The sequence below is a fragment of the Pangasianodon hypophthalmus genome, chromosome 26 (assembly GCF_027358585.1).
Source record: "Pangasianodon hypophthalmus isolate fPanHyp1 chromosome 26, fPanHyp1.pri, whole genome shotgun sequence".
Lineage (NCBI taxonomy): Eukaryota > Metazoa > Chordata > Actinopteri > Siluriformes > Pangasiidae > Pangasianodon > Pangasianodon hypophthalmus.
The window spans coordinates 14,582,259-14,603,453 of record NC_069735.1 but is presented as its reverse complement, the minus strand read 5'-3'; the positions used below and the strand labels follow the sequence as shown (position 1 = coordinate 14,603,453).

At 39.1% G+C, this 21,195-nt stretch overlaps 3 protein-coding genes across 5 annotated transcripts in view; all 3 read right to left on the bottom strand.

Annotated features, from left to right (window-relative positions):
- ppp3r1b (protein phosphatase 3 (formerly 2B), regulatory s1ubunit B, alpha isoform, b) overlaps window positions 1-9,185 on the bottom strand; it is a 23,752-nt gene extending 14,567 nt beyond the window's left edge. The window contains exons 1-2 of the mRNA XM_026931770.3: window positions 8,929-9,185; window positions 1,140-1,179 (exon numbers count right to left, since the gene is read on the bottom strand). Coding sequence (XP_026787571.1) covers window positions 1,140-1,179; window positions 8,929-8,931 — 43 coding nt within the window. The 5' untranslated portion in view covers window positions 8,932-9,185. The remainder of the gene's footprint in view (window positions 1-1,139; window positions 1,180-8,928) is intronic.
- Window positions 9,186-10,373: 1,188 nt separating this feature from the next.
- cnrip1a (cannabinoid receptor interacting protein 1a) lies at window positions 10,374-15,718 on the bottom strand. The gene is made up of 3 exons (XM_026931708.3): window positions 15,454-15,718; window positions 14,889-15,033; window positions 10,374-12,889 (listed from the first exon to the last, which is right to left on the bottom strand). Exons 1-3 carry the CDS (start codon window positions 15,633-15,635, stop codon window positions 12,725-12,727), a joined length of 492 nt encoding a protein of 163 aa, XP_026787509.3. The 5' UTR covers window positions 15,636-15,718; the 3' UTR covers window positions 10,374-12,724.
- A 1,968-nt stretch (window positions 15,719-17,686) lies between these two features.
- Window positions 17,687-20,860, bottom strand: LOC113537569 (F-box only protein 48). Of its 3 annotated transcripts, none has more exons than XM_034300248.2 (3): window positions 20,752-20,860; window positions 19,466-19,803; window positions 17,687-18,775 (listed from the first exon to the last, which is right to left on the bottom strand). In XM_034300248.2, the coding sequence occupies exons 2-3, from the start codon at window positions 19,766-19,768 to the stop codon at window positions 18,614-18,616; spliced, it is 465 nt and encodes a 154-aa protein (XP_034156139.1). In that variant the 5' UTR covers window positions 19,769-19,803; window positions 20,752-20,860; the 3' UTR covers window positions 17,687-18,613. The 3 variants fall into 3 exon arrangements, with proteins under 3 accessions (XP_034156139.1, XP_034156140.1, XP_026787915.1); XM_034300249.2 differs by lacking the exon at window positions 20,752-20,860 and adding an exon at window positions 20,627-20,649; XM_026932114.3 differs by having other exon boundaries at window positions 17,690-18,775; window positions 20,712-20,847.
- Between the last annotated feature and the right edge of the window lie 335 nt (window positions 20,861-21,195).

Sequence of the window (21,195 nt, the reverse complement as noted above, 5' to 3'; positions counted from 1 at the left end):
TATTTAAACTAAACAGACACTGCAGGAAGTGAACGTATTTCATTTACTTCTTCCTCTGTACTTTCTAACTGTAACGTTTAACTGTAACTGTAAAGTAAAAGCTCCTTCACTGGGAATTGTCTGAAGTTTAAACATTTCAACGTTTAAAAGTTTGTTCAGGGAAGGAGTCTCCAGTGTCAGTGCTTTGCAAGTCAGAAACATTTCTGAAAGTCTTCAGGACAGAGGAGTTTATGCTTTGTAATGCTTATTAACTTTAAGAGAGATTAAGGAGAGGCTGGCGAGGGAACGACTGTTTATAGCTGCTATGACGTAAGTGATGACCGTTCACCACCTCTGATCAAAGTGTATCGGAGAATACAAAAATCAGAACACAGGGTCTGTATCTCCGATAACCTTCATCTACAGACACACCACCTCATCCTCAGCACTTCTCAAAGGCCAGTTTATACGTGACGCATGACTGTGTGTGCACGCAGAAACAGCAGCTACGCGAGCATCACTGTTCACACACTCGCTGACATCCTTGTCCGTCACGTTTCCAAGCAGAACTGTAAAATGTTTCACGATTTCATGCACAGCGACGCCAAACACACTGACAAGTCCTGATAAAACTTTCCGCTGTTGTCGTGACTGTTGTCATGATCTGCATCTCGAATTGAAGACTCTGACCTGACATTCAAAACATCGCACCACGTTGAGGCATCACGTTAATTTCTGAGGATGTGCACAAGTGACACTCCTAATGAATGCAGGATACATGTGGCGGCCATCTTGTGTACGTGTATTTAAAAGCAAGTATAAATCAGCCTTTAGAAGAGTCCTGATGTGTTAGTGCTGAAATCCTAGACGGTTCAGAGCAAATTTGTGAGACTCCCTCGGTCCTGGACAAGCCACTGTTACATCTACCTTATTTAAATCATGTTTATGAAAAAAAAAATCCTGAGATGGAGGTGCGTCTCAAACGGCGTACTCCGCATACTTTTAGAAGGAGCAGGGTGTCTTTGCAGTGCTACATGGAAACATGCAGGAAGTGAGAATCTCTGGGTTTGGTTCAAGGATTCAGTGCACAGTGTGTGATTTGAGACACATATTCTGGGCGTGTAAACCCCCCAGGAATGAGTGATTTCCTGAATACTCACAGTGCGAGCACATCTCCAAGGGGTAACTTGCTTCATTTCCCTGAAAAGACAACAAGAAACAAATCATATTAAAAAAGTTCATCTTTATAGGAAAAAAAACAAATTGATTTTAGTATGGCACCTTGTACACTTCTTTAAGAAAAGCCTTCACGGTGAGTGCCCTCATTCAAGACCACTAAATGCAAAATAGGACACTCCCCAGTGGAGTGGGGACGAGGAAACTCCTCCGCCGTGGCTACCGTGGCTCGGCTCAGCGGATAAACAGATTTCATGGCTCTTTTTTTTTTTTTTTTAAACGGAGGTTAGAGATCGAGCAAAATGTGATGTTGTCATGATGTTTGTGGAATCCAAGCAGCCAATGAGTGAGTCAGTGAGTGTAATAACAGGACTGACCTGAGGACACCAGTGATTTTCTCAAACTCATGCTGTCATTGATCACGATATCAGTGTCGCACAATCCAGCTCGAATTACAGATAAGAAAAAAAACAAACAAAACAGAGAAACGGCAAAGCAAATTAAATTATCCTAACTGATAGCTTAATGAAGCGCTGATTGCACATCGCAAATCCTGTGTGTGTGTGTGTGTGTGTGTGTGTGCTTTCACAGATAGGCTCATTTCATTATGCATGAGAAAAGCACAGCATTCCACCAGAGAGAGAAAATTAGGCTGCAGAAATGAGAAGACACACACACACACGCGCACACACACGCGCGCACACACGCGCGCACACACACGCGCACACACACGCGCACACACACGCGCACACACGCGCACACACGCGCACACACGCGCACACACACACGCACACACGCACACACACACGCACACACACACGCACAGAGAGAGAGAGATGCGAGCGAGAGAGAGAGAGAGAGAGAGAGAGAGAGAGATGAGAGTCTAAAGTGAGTTGGACAGGAAGAAGGGATGCAGAGGTGTAGAGTGATATGTGAGAGAGAGAGAGAGAGAGAGAGAGAGAATTTGAATTTCAGAGAGGTACAGAGGTGTAAAGTGATGAGAGACGAAGGGATAGAGAGAGAGAGAGAGAGAGAGAGAGAGAGAGAGAGAGAGATGTGGTGGAGGTGTTTGTGGATTTTGGGAAGACTGATGATTCTGTCCCTCTGCATGCTGGAGTCATTTATAATAAAGATACCACAGCCTCCGCTCTCGCCCTTTCCTTCTTTCCCTCTCTCTCTCTCTCTTTCTCCCTCCCTCGCTCACTCCAAACATTAGAAGGATCCACTCAGGCGTTATGTTTTCTACAGAATAAACGAGCACAGAAATGAACAGGTGTGTTGAGCACACTGAACACCGCACTGATATCTGTGCAGAGTGAGATTTATGCTAACCTGACAATAACAGAGTTCAGATACTGACTCAAGACTTTACACTTCTGATCGTGTGAGTAGGACATCCTTCCTTCCTTCCTTCCTCTCTCTCTGTATCTGTCCATCATACCATCACAGGCCAGTCGAAGGTAAACACTGTGCAGAGTTAGTGCTCTCCTCTGACCGTGTTGAGCTGCAGCAGGTAGAACACACGCAGCAGCGAGGTGTGTTACGGTTTCGTGTAGAGACGGGCGATGTAAAAAAATATAACATCAGGATATTTGAAGACATTTCTACGGTACACGATATGTACCACGATGTATAGCTTTGAAAAGAAACTGCCAGGAAAACAGCCATGTTGCAGGTTTTAAAGTAAACCTTTAAACAATTAGTATGATAATATTTTTATTTCACTTCTACAAAAAGCTAACTCAATGCATTTTTTTCCCGCACGTCAGTCACCACCAGAAGAAAAGAAAAAAGAAAAAGTAGATGGGGGGAAAAAAAGACAAAATTTTACAAGAATATTTTACATTTAAAAAGTGGGAAAAATAATAAGAGAAAAATGAGTAAACAGAAAACTACAGGCAAAAAGAGAAAAGAAAGATGCAGTAGATTTCCATAAAAAATGAAAAAACAAAAGTGAAAGAAAGAAAAAAAGGAAGGAAACACAAAACTCTAGTTGAACACTTGACATGTAAATCAATCCGTGACTTTCTGTTAAGACTGAAAAAAAAGGAAAAAAAAAAATCATATCTGTAAAAATTAAAAATTTTACATTAAAACAGCTGCTTCCAGAGTTTAGAATTATTTTAAATAAATTATTATAAGCCATAAAAAAAAGATATTGTGATAAATTATGCCACTATACACTTTTCTGAGATATCGTGATATGTTTTTATTAATTTTTTTTGTGAAGCTTTAAGATTTTTTTTTTTAGTCAATTACTAACTAACTGGAATCAGATGACTTGGATTTTGTACTTTTGTGATTTTTTTTTTTTTTTTTTTAAACAATTAAAAAAAATTCTCCCTTCATTGTTACATAGTTTAATTAAAAAATTTTAATTTTTTTTAAAATAATTTTAAACTACACTATAAACTTGTTCATTTTTTAAAATTATTTAACAATATAAATAAAAATATTATCGCAGACATTAAAAAGTATCAAACAAGTCTTTTTTGGTTTATTTAAATGTAACAGTACTTCTGGAGCGTGTTCGGTGTCAGTAAAACTTTACACCGGCTTCGAGGATTTGTGATATGACATTTTCCTCAGCCTTACCCCTAGCCATAGCCCTCGGGTCACTACGCACCACCATGTCGTTGATTATTTTCCTATAACAGTACGTCCTCGACGTGCTTTCTTTCTTTCTTTACATAACGAATAGGAAATGTAAATACGGCTTCCTTATCAGCGCGTCTAAGCCTGAGCGTCTCTGATTAGAAAGCGTGTTCGCTGCTAGTCTCGCTTTAACCTCTGTGCGATGAAGACTGCAACAAGGTCAAGGATTACTTCAATCAGAAATGTTTGTTTATAGAGAAAAAGGAACGTGAAGGGAATGGGAATGTTTTAAATACAGGCTGAAGGACTTGCAGGAGTAAGGGGAGCGTATGGCGCGTGTACGGTGTGTCGCTGTGTAAACAAACGCTGGCTCTGCTAAAACGGTACGCGCATCCAGTGGATCTACAATGACAGAAAATAAACATCCTTGCTAACATTAGAGCAGTCGGAGCGCCCGGGTGCTATTTTGACACCAAATTAACTGGATGGAGGGTTTAGGATTACCTCATCGGGGGGGTAAAAGGTCTCGACAGTAAGCGAGGGAACAGACGGGGCAACAGAACGAAGAGACGTCTTTACGCTCCACAAAGAGAAACCAACACGCCTGACGCGTCCACTTCCAACACGAGTGGACGTTAAAGTCTAAGTCTAACGTTTCCCCTGTCCTCTCTGGTTTCTATTCTCTCATCCAATAAGGAGATCCACACTTACACACACACACACACACACACACACACACACACACACACACACACACTCGCTGACACACACCCTGAGACACCCTGACGAGCCGTGAGCTGAGTGACAGATTTCAAACGCGTCTGCCGCTTTAAAGGCTTTAAAGACACTGCTCTGTGCTCGCTGTGTGAAAAGGTCAGAATAACCCCCACCCCTCAGCACAACTTACCCTCCAGTGGTTACCGTAGCAACAGCAATGCTACGCACAGCTAGAGCCCACAGGCTACACACAGAATTAAAAAAAAAAAAACAAAAAAAAACATGATGTTTGGTACGCTAGAAACTCAATGCGCGCACACCTACATCGTACGAGCCTACGAGCGCTTGTTGCCGGGGGTGTGGCCGTGAATCATTAGTAAGTCACATGACCATAACATGTACAAACACTGTACCTGTGCTAGGATCTCAGTATCTCACCCAAAACCCCCACAGAAGTGCCGGTTCTCTGAGTTTTTTTAATGTCTATATTTTATTGTTCGGCGTTTTAAACTCGTAAGAAAAGTGCGAGCGTTTCCTGGAGTGTCTTTATACCAAAGAACAAGCACAAAACCTCTTTTCCTACAGAACACAATGCAATCTTTACAAGCACGTCAGTACAAACGGCCACATTTCTCCTGGCCGTTTTCTAAAAGGTAAAACACGGCATCATCTTTCCACACATGTGCGCGCACACAGAGTAAAAATGACTGATGTGACGGATTAAAATCAGGAACAGGACTAAAATCCCAGATATACTCCAGTAATAATTACATAATAATTACCTCTTTATGTAAAGTCAATGTAATCGTTTCTTGAGCACGCCATTTCTATAAAATCGTGCGTGCTGTCAGTATTTATCACGTTGTTGTTGTGAAAAAAATCGATGCAAGTTCATTTTTAGCTGCATTTTGAAAAATTCGTCGGCGAGGTAAACGTCTGATCGTACACCATGACGCGGTAACGACCTTAATCACGCTTCTACTGCACACAGATACTGAACATCTTGATTTGTGCAGTGAAAATGAAGGAACCTGGTTTGTTGGTTTGTCATCCACCACCTAATGACAGGTCACTGCTGAACGCGCTTGGGCAAGAGAACAAGCCGCCATTTTGTAAATAAGCTACACGGCTAGCGTCACTCTGACTGAAGTGAGAGAACATGGCTGATTCGGGTCCACAGCCGTGTTGACGGGGTTGGAGTTTATATTCGAGGCTTGAACGAACACGACGACCAACGTGAGAAACTCCACTAGAAGACGTTGCACTCAATGATATATCAGAATTTCCGTTAGCTAACACTTTTTAGCCTAGTCAGTTTCTGAACAACCCAAACTCGGGACTGGGATTTTATCATCTGTCCAGCCCCAGGAGCGAGTTTCGAGTAAACTGCTCGTCTGCTCTTTTCTCAATGCTCTTGTCTGCGGTGAAACAATCGTTCGGTCCAAAAGAGCCGGACAGAGACTAGGATGAACCACATCACTGGATAATACGAAGCGTTTTATATCGCGCTCGTTTTGTCGAGGTCCGTACAGGTGCTCTGATTAACCTGGATCTGTGACCTCCATTGAGAATACTCCTCTATTTGTAGAATAATGGGATGTTAAATAGGCTACAGAGCCTGGAGGAGATAAAGAATCCCGGCTGGCCTATTTTCCACACTCACACACACACACACACACACACACACACACACACGTCTCTTCCAGAACGTTCTGATCTGTAAAGTTTGGATGGTGATGGTGGGCTGTGCACTGAAGACCAGCAGAATGAAAAGCACCATAAATAGACAGAGACTCAATTATGACAAGAGGAGAGGAAGTGCACAAAGCAGCAGCGGTGGCCTACATTAACACACGAACCTACAGCGCTGACTGCGCTCAGCGTTTACTGACTCGCCGCTGACTGCTGACTGCTGGATCCGCTTCTGCATCTGAACACCGTTACTGATGAAATAATAATAGTATAAAGATTCCTGATGCATCAACAGCGACGCCTTTTACGTTGTGTTGACCCTCCAATGGACGTCGCCATGGAAACATTCAGTGTCTTAACTTAAACATCTGTCGACCCCCCAAAAACATTTGCCTTTATAGATAGATATCATATACAGTGAATAATTTTCTATTAAAAAGCTTTACAGCTTTATGTATGGACATATGGATGGATGGATGGATGGATAGAGTATAGGGAATAATTGCGTAATTTAAAAAAATGCCAAAAGGAAAAATGGTCTGGCTTTATAGCTTAAATAAATAAACAAACAGGAAATACAACGGAATACAGGAAATAATCAGAAAAATGCCAAAAGGGAAAAAATTGGAAAGGGTTTATAGCTTTAAAATTGACGGATGGATGGATGAATTGATGGATGGACAAACAGACAGACAGGTAGTCAGATAGATAGATAGATAGATAGATAGAAAGATAGATAGATAATTCATTATGGTAGTATACTGGTTTAGACATAACCTCTCTATCTGTATAGACATCTAGATAGATAGATAGATAGATAGATAGAAAGAAAGAAAGAAAGAAAGAAACACAGATAGCTAGATAATCAGACAGAGCAGATAGCTAGACAGATGGATTTATAGATAAATAAATAGATCCATCGACTAATAGATAGTTCTATAGGTAGATTAATTTTAAAAAATGCCAGAAGGAAAGAAAATTTAAAAGGCTTTATAGATTTATAAATAAATGGATAGATGGATAGATGTATGAACAGACAGACAGACAGACAGACAGACAGATAGATAGATAGATAGATAATCAGACAGATCAGATAGATTTATAGATAAATAAAAGATCAATTGACTGATAGATAGTTCAGATAGACAGACAGATTGATAGACAGATCGAGAGAAAAACAAATAGATCGATAGCTCTACAGATAGATAGATATATAGATAGATAGATAAAAATATTATTTAAATAATGACTAACATCTGAATAGTCACGAAAGTGTATTTTACAGTTAAAAGGCTGAGGAAGTTATAAACTCATGAACTCGGGTTATAAACCAATCACACGTATTAAACAGCCTTGACGTTTATTCCACTCCCGATCGCAGGAATGATAAAGATCAGGGCTGGGAGCAGGAGAGGCGTAACGATGCACGGGTTATTAGTAACTATTGGTGTTTTATGAAGATTAATAGCTGCATTGCGGAGGGTCACAACACCAATTTACGCATCCTGAATCACTCCAAACTCCAGATTCATCTCATCAGCTCTTTACCGAGCTGCACGGTGTCTGTTAGAGAAAAAATAATCAAATAAAAACTTTATGCTTTCCTACATTACCCACAATGCCGTTCAACGACCTGCTGACAGCGGCATCGTAGTGATGAGATAGTCGTAGTGATTTATCCCTCGCTTCATGAGAGTGATGCAGCGGCGCTTTAGTCCTTTAGTCTGTCCTGCTCTCTCCTCACCTGTACACGTCAAAGCTTTCACGCTAATCCTGCTCCTCATCTCCTACATCTCCTACATCTCTAACCAGCCTCTTGTCGTAACTCGGCGCCGTGTAGCTGCAATGCATTCTGGGAGGCCGGCGTTCGCTCCAACGCCTGAACTACGTCTGCTCTGGATTTCTCGTTAATGTGACGCTGGAAGACGGTGAGCCAGACAGGAAGCTCTCATTACGTACGCTCGAGATCGCTGAATTTGTTTTTTGTCCTATTCTAGCTACATCAGCGATAACAGCGTCACCATGTTACGGCAGCACAGGACACAACCGCTCGCTTCTCACAGGAATAATGAAAAAAACAATAATAATAATAAATACACCACCAACTGAGACATCAGCACAGAAACAATACACACACATCAGACATATAACACAATATTTCATGTGTTTCAGGGTGGAGTTTACCTTGAAGCATAAATAAATAAATAAATAAATAAATAACAGACAAACAAACATATTTCCTGCAGATGTAAACATTAGGAATAGCCACTTATTCCTCTACACTGTTATAAACACAGGATTTTGTTTTAATTGGAGGAGATTTCTTACACTTCCAGATGTTTATCCACTGAGTATTGACTTGATCATGGCTAACTCTTCCACACCTGATTAAAGCTGATGGGACTGCAGGGCTCAGTAGTGCTGCTAGCTCACCTGTAATGTCTCTCTGCTCTTTCTACACCACTACAGACACATTAAAACTTCCCATTTTATAAGAAATACACTCGCCTTTGCTGTCAGTGCCGAATGTGTCCGCCTTTAACATGCTAGCCGTCAGACCCGTGGGCCACACATCACGACACAGCTCGAAAAAAAACACGTCTCCTGGCTGCAAACCTGCTCATTTTTCACCAGATAAGCTTTAAAAAGACTCCGAGCTGTTTTCTCTTCCACGCCAGCTAGCATGTATGCTAACGTTTTGCTCGATTAATGTATGCTAGCTAGCGCACCGCACTGTTAGCAAGCGACGGCTTCATCTCGCTCACTTACCATTTTGTCGCGCGGTTTTGTCTTCGTTCTTTTATGATTATTTTTAGTATTACTGTTGTTATTATTATTGTTATTTGTTCTTATGTTTGGTTTTGTTTTGCCAGGGTCAGCAGCAGAAGCTGGTCGGTGTCAGAGCGAGCCCCCCGGAGCGTTCGTGTGCAGGACGGATGACGGATCTCACTGCGGTAAAGACTCGGGCAGAGCCGCAGCGCGGAAACAGGAGGAGCGGCTTCAGCTCAGCGCTCACTGCCGAGGCGGAGGAGGGAGGGGGAGCGGGGGGGAGCGGGGGAGGGGAGGGGCGTCCGTACTGTACAGTACATCCGGGTATTCTCACACTCTCTCTCTCTCTCTCTCTCTCTCTCACACACTCTCTCTCTCTCTCTCTCTCTCGCTCTCTATGGGCCCACGGCTGCATACTACCGTACTACTGAGTGCGCATGTCAGAATACAGGGTAACAGCCCGGGTTACCATAGTTACCGTGTCAGGAGCTTATTACCGTACAGTTTAGTGTGGAAGTGTGCGGGTTTACGTAGGTTTTCTGAATGCGTGATAGATAGATAGATAGATAGATAGATAGATAATTATGGTAGTATATGGGTTTATACGTGACCTCTCTATTGGCATGTTACATAGATAGATAGATAGATAGATAGATAGATAGATAGGTGAACAGATAAACAGATAGATAGATAGATAGATAGATAGATAGATAATTATGGTAGTGTATGGGTTTAGACCTAACCTCTCTATCTGCATGTAACATAGATAGATAGATAGAGAGATAGTTAGATAGGTAAACAGATAAACAAATAGATAGATAGATAGAAAGATAGATAATTATGGTAGTTTATGGGCTTTAGACCTAACCTCTCTATCTGCATGTAAGATAGATAGATAGATAGATAGATAGATAGGTATAGTTTAATATAGTAGTATGCAGATTTAGATGTAATCTCTCTATCTGAATGTTACAAAGATAGATAGATAGACAGATAGATAGATAGATAGATAGATAGATAGATAGATAAATTATGGTAGTATATGGGTTTACACGTGACCTCTCTATCAGCATGTTACACAGATAGATAGATACATCCATCCATACATACATAGAAATATTATTTATTTAATAATTAAGGTAGTATATTGGTTTAGACATAACCTCTCTATCTGTATAGATACCTATCTATAGATAGATAGATAGATAGATAGATAGAAATATAATTCATTATGGTAGTATACTGGTTTAGACATAACCTCTCTATCTGCATGTAACATAAATAGATAGACAGAGATAGATAGATAGACAGATAAACAGATAGATAGATAGACAAACAGCAATATGTTCATGTTTTTCAGTTTATTTTACGTGTATTTAGTCTTGATCTTTCACTACTTTGACTTGTATTGCACTATACGGTATATTTAAGAAAAAAGCAGAGCCTTTTCAAGCACTGTGATGTTTTATCTTACAAAAGTCCACATTTTTGCCCCTTTAAAAAATGAAACCAATTCATATGGAGCAATATACAAAAGCATCACAGAAACAACAATATAATCGAATCAATAAGCAAGAACTGGAATTATTGGAATTCAACTGTTATCGTTCCTAATTTACATCAAATCATTTCGGAGGTATCCACAATGCTGTGTCCAGCTGTCCAGTGTCGCAAGGTTGCTAAATACAATTTCACTGTTATTAAACGTTTCTATCACAATAACTCCCAAAACCTTCTTTACGATGGCCTTCTGCTAAGAAAAAGGGTAATATTATTATTATTTTGAGGTGTCTATGTGTTAAATCATGTGATATGTCACATAAATGATTATAAGTGTGCATGCCATGTAATGAGGAAAAATTTTAACCAAATACCTCAATAACAATTTTTACAACTGGGATTATTACACAGCCGTACGCAGTGATCGAATGTAAAACAAACAATGAACTAGTCCTTTAACATTCTATTACTTTCATGGCATAAAGGCATCAACAACTCGAACAGCCATAAAAATCAATACGGGAAAACTCAGAGAAATATTCATTCACACAATAAATAAACAAACACACACCACTGAGCACAAATAGTCCTACATCATTACCAGTGCCAGCGCCAGAACACCACAACGTTGACCGAGTCATCATATTACACATATTATATATATACTTCATCAATAAATAGTTTTAAATAAATATATAATAAGACAGCACCCTTTTGGAGCAAGCATTACTGACCCCTGCTCTGTTTTATTTCAGCGAGAATACTGGAGTAACTGCATGGCAATATCAGCGAAATTGTGTGTAACCATAAGAGGGCAGGAAAAGTACAGTCTATCCCTTCTTTCTTAATCGAACGGATATTCAGTTGAGTCCTGGTGTACATTTCACACATCTTGTATCTGTATTTCTTGTAATCGCTTCCTGATAAGATTTTAACCCTGTGCATTGACACTTGTAGCCAAATGTTAATCAGCTCATGACATTTAAACACCAACTTCCACTGTTGGCCTTGAGGTTTAGTTGTTAGATAGATAGATAGATAAAAAAAATTCACAGAGCATGTGCATGCTGTATTTGGACAGGGTTTAGTGTCCGAGCGGCCACATTATTAGATACACCTGTACCCCTATTCATTCAAGCAATTACCCAGCCAGCCAATCACGTGGCGGCAGTGCAACGCATTAAATCATACACATACGGGTCGAGAGCGTCAGTTAATGTTCGCATCAAGCGACAAAATGGGAAAAATTCTCAGTGATCTCACTGACTTTGACCGTGGCATGGTTGCTGGTGCCAGTTTGAGTATTTCAGAAACTGCTGATTTCCTGGGATTTTCACATGCACAGCAGAATGGTGTGAAAAACAAAAAAACATCCAGTGAGCGGCAGTTCTGCTGACTCAAGCTAACAGGAACACAAATAAGCACTCTTTACAACTGTGGTGAGCAGAAAAGCATCTCAGAATGCACAACATGGTGAAACCTTAATGCAGATGGAGCCAAGAACAGGAATCTGATGCTACAGTGAAGGCACAGACTCAAGACTGAAAAAAGACCAGGCACCGAGATGCATTTAAGATACGTTATACACGGGGAAACCCCTTCCAATAGGTGACGCACATGCTCTGTGAATGCCAGTGTTGGCACTTTTAAAAACGGCTCAATAATAATCTCAATACAGATCAAGTTGTCAAGATGTGTGAAATGACGAAGTGTAACCCACTGAACAACCTACCTGGAGAAAGGTCTTGATTTGCTCCTGAGACGTGATTGCAATCTTGAGTTGCATAAATAATCTGCCTTGACAATCTACCTGTAAGCGATTTCTGCTGTAATGCCTGTATATTTCACAAAGTATAAGAAATCATGGGATTGTGGTTCTCATTATGTCAGTGCTAATAGGAATGATCTTAGCGTCACTAAAGACTAACTAACGTCGATATGTGTAACCACAGAACATGGATGAAAAACAAACTGTAAGACCAGTATGCGTTTAGGCAACAGGTCCTGACCCAAATAAAGCTATGTGTAAAAGCTTACATGCACAAAAGACACAAAAATAACCAATGGATGTTAACTGAACAAAAAAAATTATAGTATCTATCTCCCCAGGTTCTCTCCTCTTTGCTAGCATGGCTGACAGAACAGAAGTAGAAGAGAGTTAGCCACGCTAACACATTCCCACCATCTTGACTTCATTATTACACAGTACACAAACTGCCCAGTGATGGTTACTGTTCACACAGACGTAGTGCTGCCGTGCTGTGCTTGAATCAGGTAACGCCGCGATGACCGTGTTTTACTGGAAGACCTCCTTGTTGATCCACATGAGGCTGCGCGTCTCGTTGGGCTTCACCTCGTACTCGATGAAGCTGAATTTGTTGCCGAACTGGCAGTGCTCACGCTTGTAGTAGTTGTAGTATTTCACCTGCCACACTGTCTCGAAGACGCCCGCCTCCTTGAACTGACGACAAAACAGAACATCAGACACGGGTTTGAAAAGCAAGAACTATTTGTTTTTGGTTTAGTTTAGCAGTGTAAACATCGACAAGCCTTTCCCTGCCCCACACCCCCAACTGACCACACCCACTCTGTTGAAACGACTCCGGTGTTGGACTTGGCTCTGGAAATGTGAAGTCGGAACTTGGAATTACATCATTTCGGACCTCTGTGCATTCAAGTTACAACGTGAAAAACAAACAAACAAACAAAAAACATGCGTGCCTCTATGTTCATCTTTTGTTAGCAACAATCTAACATTAGTGATATAAGTGATGTATAGACCTGTGAGGTTATATATTTATCTATGTTGACCGACCTAAAGCAAACACTAATATATACAGTATAACTTATTCATAGGTAAGAGGTGCGACGTTGTTTACTGTTGATGGTTTGAGCTGCATCATGTTGATCTGACGTGTCGAAGTTGTGAGTGAGGAGACTGACTTTCTGTGTAGGGATTCTGAGTTGAGAGGGCGTTTGTTTGTTTGTTTTCCTAGTCAGAGGTCAGAAATTGTCAAGTTACGAGCTTTAGTCAAATACAGCATTTGTAAATATTGTGAGCTCCCTTTTAAAGAAAAGGGGCAGGGCTAATTTCTGGGCCAGAAAAATGTAAAACAAAAGCCTGAAATGAAGAAACAAGCCCGATCTGTTCCATTGCAGTATTATAAATGACAGTTTTACTAAGGTAACTTTGAAATGATCTGATATTTTACAGGTCTAGGAACAGGTTGAACATTTCTACATTGCACCTTTAAAGGAGCAGGAAAGGAAATTTTATATTTGAGGATCTCTAACATCACAAACTCACTGCATGATTGTGAGAGACACTGAGACACACTCACCAAAAGCTGAATTTTGCATGGATATTTATCATTACATCACAGTGCTGCTGAATCTGATTGGTTAGAAGGTTGTTGATTAATTTTCTATAACAGCAGCTGCAAATCACAATGCACTCCTTCTGATACATTGTTGTTTCTATAGTAACAACTTACACTGGGACTTTTATGACAGACACTTATATGACAGATGTTTATAAAACGTGTTCAATTGTTGATATGGAAATGTTTTCTGTGACAAGATGTTTATTTTGCATTTATGGAAGGAGTCTCCAGTGTCAGTGATTTGTGGCACACAGTAGCCTCCACCACAGAAACCTATATGCGTTGCTATAGTGACCAACCTCCCTGAGGACTTCAGGATTATTAGCATTGAAACTGTAGTGTGCATATATTCCGGTTTTTACGGTAACCACCAGGTGATTGAAGAGAATAAAGCTGCCTCTCATTTGATTCAGCAGAAATAAATACATTTCTTATTCGCTTATTTAACAAGTGGAATCAAATTTCATAAATTTGATATAAACAATTATCCTTTAGCATATATAAAATTCACAATAATTAAATAAAAAGATGTTTTATCCATTTTATGATTTTTTTTTTAAATATGTCAATTTATATCGGTTTTGAGAAATGTTAGAGTATTTTCTTGATTTTTCCTTTATCACAAAAAGGCAAATGTCTTTAACTTAATTTAAATCTTTTATAAAAAGGGTTTCTTCTTCCTGTTATTACTGTTGTATTGTGTACAGCCACCTTGAGTGTTAGAAAGGTGCAATAAGGTGCTAGAACACATTGTTACATTATTATTTCTAAGATTCATAATATTTAAAGAGTGATTTTTAAAAAAGAAGAAAATTTCAATGAATAACAAAAATATAAACGATATAGTCTTACAAAAGACCTTGTGTATTATGTGGCCCATTTAGGAGGAAGGCTACATTTCTAATGAAAGACACAAACAGCTTAGTGTTTACCGTAAAACCCGGATGATAAGCGCACATCAGTTTCAACCGCAGAGGTGAAATATCAGCTGTTATTACTCCACACACAGCATCATCTTCCTTCCACACGATCACATGCCTATAATAAGCTCTAACCTGGTTGTAAATGTTAGTTTACCTGTATGGAAACCTGCACTGGCTGTCTGTCTCCGCTTTTGGTGTGAGGAACACCCTCAGTGTCGTAAAACCCGTGATATACGGCAGACTCTTCATCTTTAGACTGCTGCTCCAGATCAAAGCTTTTTCCGCCGATTCCCATAGTGCTGAAACAAACAAACAAACAAACAAACAACAATATTAGTTTCGGCTTAGGTCTGCTCATGTTTCATCACCTACCGGTATTTTTATTTTCTTTTTAAAGAGATATAGTCGGTGAGCTAAAATGTCCATGCCCATGCCAGCCATTTCACAGGCCTGAATGATGAATAAAGCTGTAAGATGCTGCAGTGTTTGCGGCTGAAATGGAAACAGAGCTGCACATTAAATGCATGTTTAAAGCAGCTGTAGTCTAATTTCTCCCGCACAGCAGTGGACATGAATGTGGAGCGTTTTCCGGACAGGTGCACTGAAGCACCACACCCAGAAACTAAACCAAACCCGCACGCGCGTTATTTCCCCCCCCATGCCACTGATAACTGCAGTTAAATAGCATCCTCTGCACGCGCTGCACGCAGGACACTCACGCGGGCTCGACGCTCCCCGGTTTTATCACCACCTCGATTTTATATTTGGAGCCCGTCAGCAGTTTTATAGTCCGCGTCTGGCCAAACCGCGAGCCGTCCGCTTTAAAGAACACCGGGCCATCGTTCGGCTGGATCTTTAACGACACGCTGATGTTAATTAACGCTGGAACGTCGGCCATCATGAACAAACTAATAATAACGGGCCTCTGTGCGTCTCGTGCGCTCCCTGCGTGTAAAGGGATGGTGGAAGATCCCAGGTAGGGTTGCCAGATCCGCGTGGCGAAAATCAGCCATGTCCAATCAAAATCGACCCCCAAACTAGAGCCATGTCCAATCAAAATCAACCCTCAAATTAGACCCATGTCCAATCAAAATCAACCCTCAAATTAGACCCATATCTAATCAAAATCAACTCCCAAACTAGATCTATGTCTAATCAAAACAGCCCCCAAACAAGATCCATGTCTAATCAAAATCAACACCCAAATTAGACCCATGTCCATCAAAATCAGCCTCCAAACAAGACCAATGTCCAATCAAAACCTGCCCCAAACAAGACCCACGTGCAATCAAAACCAGCCCCCAAAGAAGACCCATGTCTAATCAAAACCAGCCCCCAAACTAGATCCATGTCTAATCAAAATCAACACCCAAACAAGACCCATGTCCAATCAAAATCATCCCCCAAACATGACTAGTGTCCATGCCTAGACAAAACAGCTCAATGGCCAATCAGAAATGCCACTAAAACCAATCCAATGTCAAATGTAAACCATCCCAAACCAGACCAACATCCAATTTTGAAACCAACACCCAAACCAGACCAATGACCAATGAAAAGTAGCCCATTGTCAATAAAAGCAACCCAAACCAGACTAATGTGTAAACAAAATTAGCCCCCAAATGAGCATATTGTCAGTCAAAAACTTACCGGCACCAAAACCAATATCCAATGAAACCCGGACCTAAGACCATGTCCATGCACTCCACTCTAAAATAAATGGCTTGTGAGTAATCCGATGTCCAATCAAAAAATAATCTAGATTATAGATATTCTTCAACTGTCATAATTTCATATTGTGTACAAAGTAATAAAAAATGATTGATATCAATATTTTATTTTATGTTATACTTTTATGCTATATTTAAAGACATATTACCTTAATAGCATATTTTACTAAAAAGGAAAATTCTTCAAAATGTACACTTTTTATACTGATATGTACTTTGATGTATAGACCAGGTTATAGATGTATAGACCAGGTTATGGATGTATAGACCAGGTTAAAAGTCTTGCTGTAAAGCCTTAAAAGTAGAACTTCAACATAGCAGAAGCAGTGAAATCACGCAATATCCGTACATAGTTCTTTCACCAAGTGTTATTACACTTATTAGTGAAATAGTAAGAAGACCAATTTACTGACGCAAATACATTCATATAGTAACAGTACAGTTAAACCTCAATCAAAAAAAAAAAAAAAAGAAAAAAGACAAACAAACAATCAACAGCAGCAAATGTGTTTAAATTAGGCAGATAAAATGAGGACTTGGCAACCCGGAGGCTGGCCGCTCCCAGGAAGCTGCACTGGTGGATTCATCACACAAGTCTAATCTCTCAAAAATAAAGTCTAATCACAACTGTGACAGATTGACAAACAAAATTTACTATGCAGATGTCTTGTAGCACATTCTATTAATTTTTTTGTGATTGAAATTGTAATTCTTGTTATTTTTGATATTTTATTCTATAAATTTTCAAATGCCAGCTACAGACAGGATGCAGACATGTTTGTTGTCTCTTTTTGAGATTGTACCTGTCTATATTTGTGCATTTTATTTGCAAAAATATGGTCTTTAATTGCTGAAGTTTGTTTAACAAATTATTATTATTATTATTATTATTATTATTATTATTATTATTATTATTATTATTATTATTGCATTAAAATGGCACAGGACCCATGGAGTATGTAACATTTCATCCTTTTCTGTTTCTTTTTAGCGACTGAAAGAAGTGTAACAAAAATCCAAAAGACCACCAGGGCAGTAAAAACAAACAATCTCTCAGTATTACTGTCAGTGAAAATGTAGTGTAGAGGCAGAGTTAGGTTTCCACCAGGTAAAAACAGCAGCTCACAGGGTCAAACTATGTTTCTTCACCATTCTATTCCTCTGATTAAAGGTGCAACAGGCATTTCCTCAATGATCACCACAGTGAAGTGAAATGTTTATCTTTAAATCCTAGTTTAGCACTTTTTAATGTGTAGAAGCATATCACAAATTTGTTTTGTTCTTTCTTCATTAGTTAAAGGATAAATAACCTGCCCAATGCCCTAAATGCAAAATATCCTGAATATGTAATCAACACTTTCCCCTTATGCATTTCAGATCAATAATCAATTCAGACAACATCATTTACATCATGAAAATATCTGACGATTGATCCGTTTGCATTAAATGAGGTATTTTCTCTCTGTTATTATAAAACCTGATTTACATTTTCCCCAAATTGACATGCGGCACACATTTAAATGGGTTTTACTTTAGTTCTGCTTAAAAAGAAAAAGAAATTAGTAAAATGCATCAAAAGAAAAAGTTCATTATTCAAGTTTTGAATTTAATGAAAAGAAATGAAAAAAAAGAGCAGCATAGTATATTGTGAGATTTTTTTCATGCAATAGTGGCAACATTAGATATGAAGATTAGCAAGATAATTTAACATATAGGTAATATATTACATTTAAAAAAAATACTCAAATAATAATAATAATGAAGTGATTTCAGTTGTTAACAGTACATAAAAACAACTTAAAAATAAAAAAATTTCATTGTTGATGAAAGAAATTATAAAACGAGGTGACGCGTATTCCATTTTGAAATCTTTGATTTACAGTTCCATCTCTCCTTTCTGACAATTTTCTCACTATATAAATAACGAGAGTCCGTCCTGATTAACTGCATGAATAAGAAAAAAATCACGCCAAAAAATCCTGGCAATTCTAACATTCATCAATCATTTTTTAACACAAAGCATACGCTTTAAAATGTTTTTAAAAAATACATATTTACACAGTCAAGAGTAAAATCAAGTGCTTCAGATATGTTTGTGCTCAGCAGGTAGTCCATACAGCATTTCATCATCACTGGAAAAGTCTGTTCTTTATCTCTCGAGCTCTGCCTCCAGGATTTCCCCCCAGGTCTCCACATCCAGAGGACACATACTGTTCGGGGGCAGATCTTCAGCGCAGAGGATGTTGCTGTACTTTCCCTTTAACCATCTTCTCTTCACGCAGCTCTTCTGGTAATTACGCACCAGAGTCACCTAGAGGAAAAAGCCAAGAAATGAAAAGTGGAACATCATTAATGAATGGACGTTCCTCATCTCAGATCTTAGGCTCAGTGAGACTAACAAGCACCGAGATGCTGTTTAGACTTTGGATCGTGGATTTCTCTCTCTACCATAATACCATATACAGTACTGTGCAAAAGTCTTAGGCACATGCAAAGAAATGCTGTAGAGCAAATATGCCTTCAAAAGTAATGAAACTAAATGTTTCTACATTTAAATAATACTATAAAGAGCAGTAAACAGTAATAAATGAAACAAAATCAATATTCAGTGTGATGAGCATTCGCTTTTAAAAAAAAATAGTACTCTCAGGTGCAGTGTGTGCAGTTTTATAAGGAAATGAGCTGGAAGTGTTACTGAGCATCTTGCAGAAGCAGCCACAGTTCTTCTGGAGACTTTGACTGTCGACTCGCTTCTTATTTCTGCAGCGAAACCCAGCAGCCTTCATTATGTTTTTATCTGAAAAGTGTCTCTTATGGAATCTGCTGCTTTCTTTACTGACATACAAACATTTTTCTGTAGCATTTAATTTTGTGCTGGAAAACTCATGTTTGGAATCTAAAATGTTTTTGTACTGAATCAATAATGTAGAAGTCAGAAAATAAACATCTACAACAAAGTTTGCACTAAAAAAAATAGGGTGCCTGAGACTTTTGCACCAACCTTCCAGGACAGTCCGTCGCTCCGGTCCCCGTCCACCTCCCTGTGGCAGACGGCCAGCGTGCTCAGACAGTGGCTCCTCCACAGGTTATCGCTGCCCTCGATGATCACGTTCCAGCGCTTGCAGGTGACCGAGGCGCGACACAGGCTCCTCATGTCCAGCTCGCCGAAGATCCTCACGCTCATCTCTGTAGGGAGCGTCTCCGTGAAGTTCAGCTCTGGTCCTCCATTCCTGATGGACATCAAGGAGATGACTTCTTCTCCAACAGCATGGGGGTTGATGTTCCTTTTAGAGACATGCTGCATCTCTCAGCATCGCCGTACACCCCTCTTAACTAAAGCTGCAACAGATAAAGAGCTGAATTAATGACACGGTTTTGACTCATGAGGACTTCGCTGATGATCTATTACATGACACCGCAGCTCTGAGTCCACTTGATGACAGAGCTTAGTCTTGATTGGCTGGATGCCAATTCTAAGACCTTCCATAGTGGAATTTTTGGTGAATAATATTGTGATTTTAGCTAAGTACTGTATCTGTATCCCAAAATGCCCTAAATGCCTGCTTTTCCTTCTCTCTTTACTATATTTTCTACTACAAAAATACATATGGCTGTTTTTTTTTAAATATTTAATTCTCACACAAAGGAAGGTGGAATAATCATAATCATAATAATAATAATAACAATAATAATAATAATAATAATAATAATAATAATAAATCTAAGATTTTCTTATGTATGTAGCTTTTATTCCACATCTGGTAATAATGCAATACATCCTTACAGTAGCAGATTTCTCTTTTCATGTGATCATAATCATAATTTATGTTGTGTTTATCCAAATAAAATGAATAAAAAACTCAGTCTCAGATAATAATATTAAAAGAATCCCTTGATAGAGACAGAAACTATTATTACTACTATTGTCAACAACCCTAAATCCTTCCTAAAACACTGCACTCTCACTAAAAAGCTGTAAACAGAGAGCTAACCTCTTGACTCAAATAAATATGAGTTCAATAATCTAAAGTGTAAATGAGACAATGAGATAATGAGATAATGAGATACAATAACATTATGTAGCTGTACACAGCAGAGACTGAATACAGGCCAAGAAAATGCAGTTAAAATATAAAGTTCAGCGTCTTTTCCCAAAACCTACAATCGTAAATATGAAGCGTGCACTGTATAATCCAGTATTTGCGAATCATAATCATAAGAGTTTAGCTAAAATAACTGAAATTTACCCCCGGTTCTCCAGCTTGTTTCGGTTTAGTGACAGCTCACCGTTTAAATGCCTTGTTTATTGACAACTATGGCGTCAGGACACCGCCTATCCTCTCACTGCGCATGCGCGGAGGTATCGAAACCGTACTGAAAACACGATTCCCTCTCAACGTTTATATATATATATATATATATAATTAAAAATAAATTTACACAACCACTACATATGAATCAAAACTAAAATAAAAGTGTTCGAATAGTTTAATTAGATGAATTAGTCAACGAATAATTAGAATTTTTTTTCGAAATTTCGAAACATGTTGCCCAAGGCTAACAGCGCTTCTGCGCATGCGTGAAGATTTTCAAACGTTTCCAAGACAACAAATATTTAAAAATATATATATGATTTTAAAAATACAAATAGCCAATAAATAAAAATAAGAATAGCCTAATAGTTCGATTAGAGCATTAGTTGTTCATTTTAAAATGTTCGAGTTATTAAAA

Excerpts from the sequence above, each read along its gene's own strand:
- cnrip1a (XM_026931708.3), bottom strand. The coding sequence starts at position 15,635 with ATGATGGCCGACGTTCCAGCGTTAATTAACATCAGCGTGTCGTTAAAG. Across the intron at positions 15,034-15,453 it reads CCGGGGAGCGTCGAGCCCGC|CACTATGGGAATCGGCGGAA; the intron begins GTGAGTGTCCTG and ends TGTTTGTTTCAG. Across the intron at positions 12,890-14,888 it reads CAGTGCAGGTTTCCATACAG|TTCAAGGAGGCGGGCGTCTT; the intron begins GTAAACTAACAT and ends TTTTGTCGTCAG.
- LOC113537569 (XM_034300248.2), bottom strand. The coding sequence starts at position 19,768 with ATGCAGCATGTCTCTAAAAGGAACATCAACCCCCATGCTGTTGGAGAA. Across the intron at positions 18,776-19,465 it reads GCGACGGACTGTCCTGGAAG|GTGACTCTGGTGCGTAATTA; the intron begins GTTGGTGCAAAA and ends TTTTTCCTCTAG.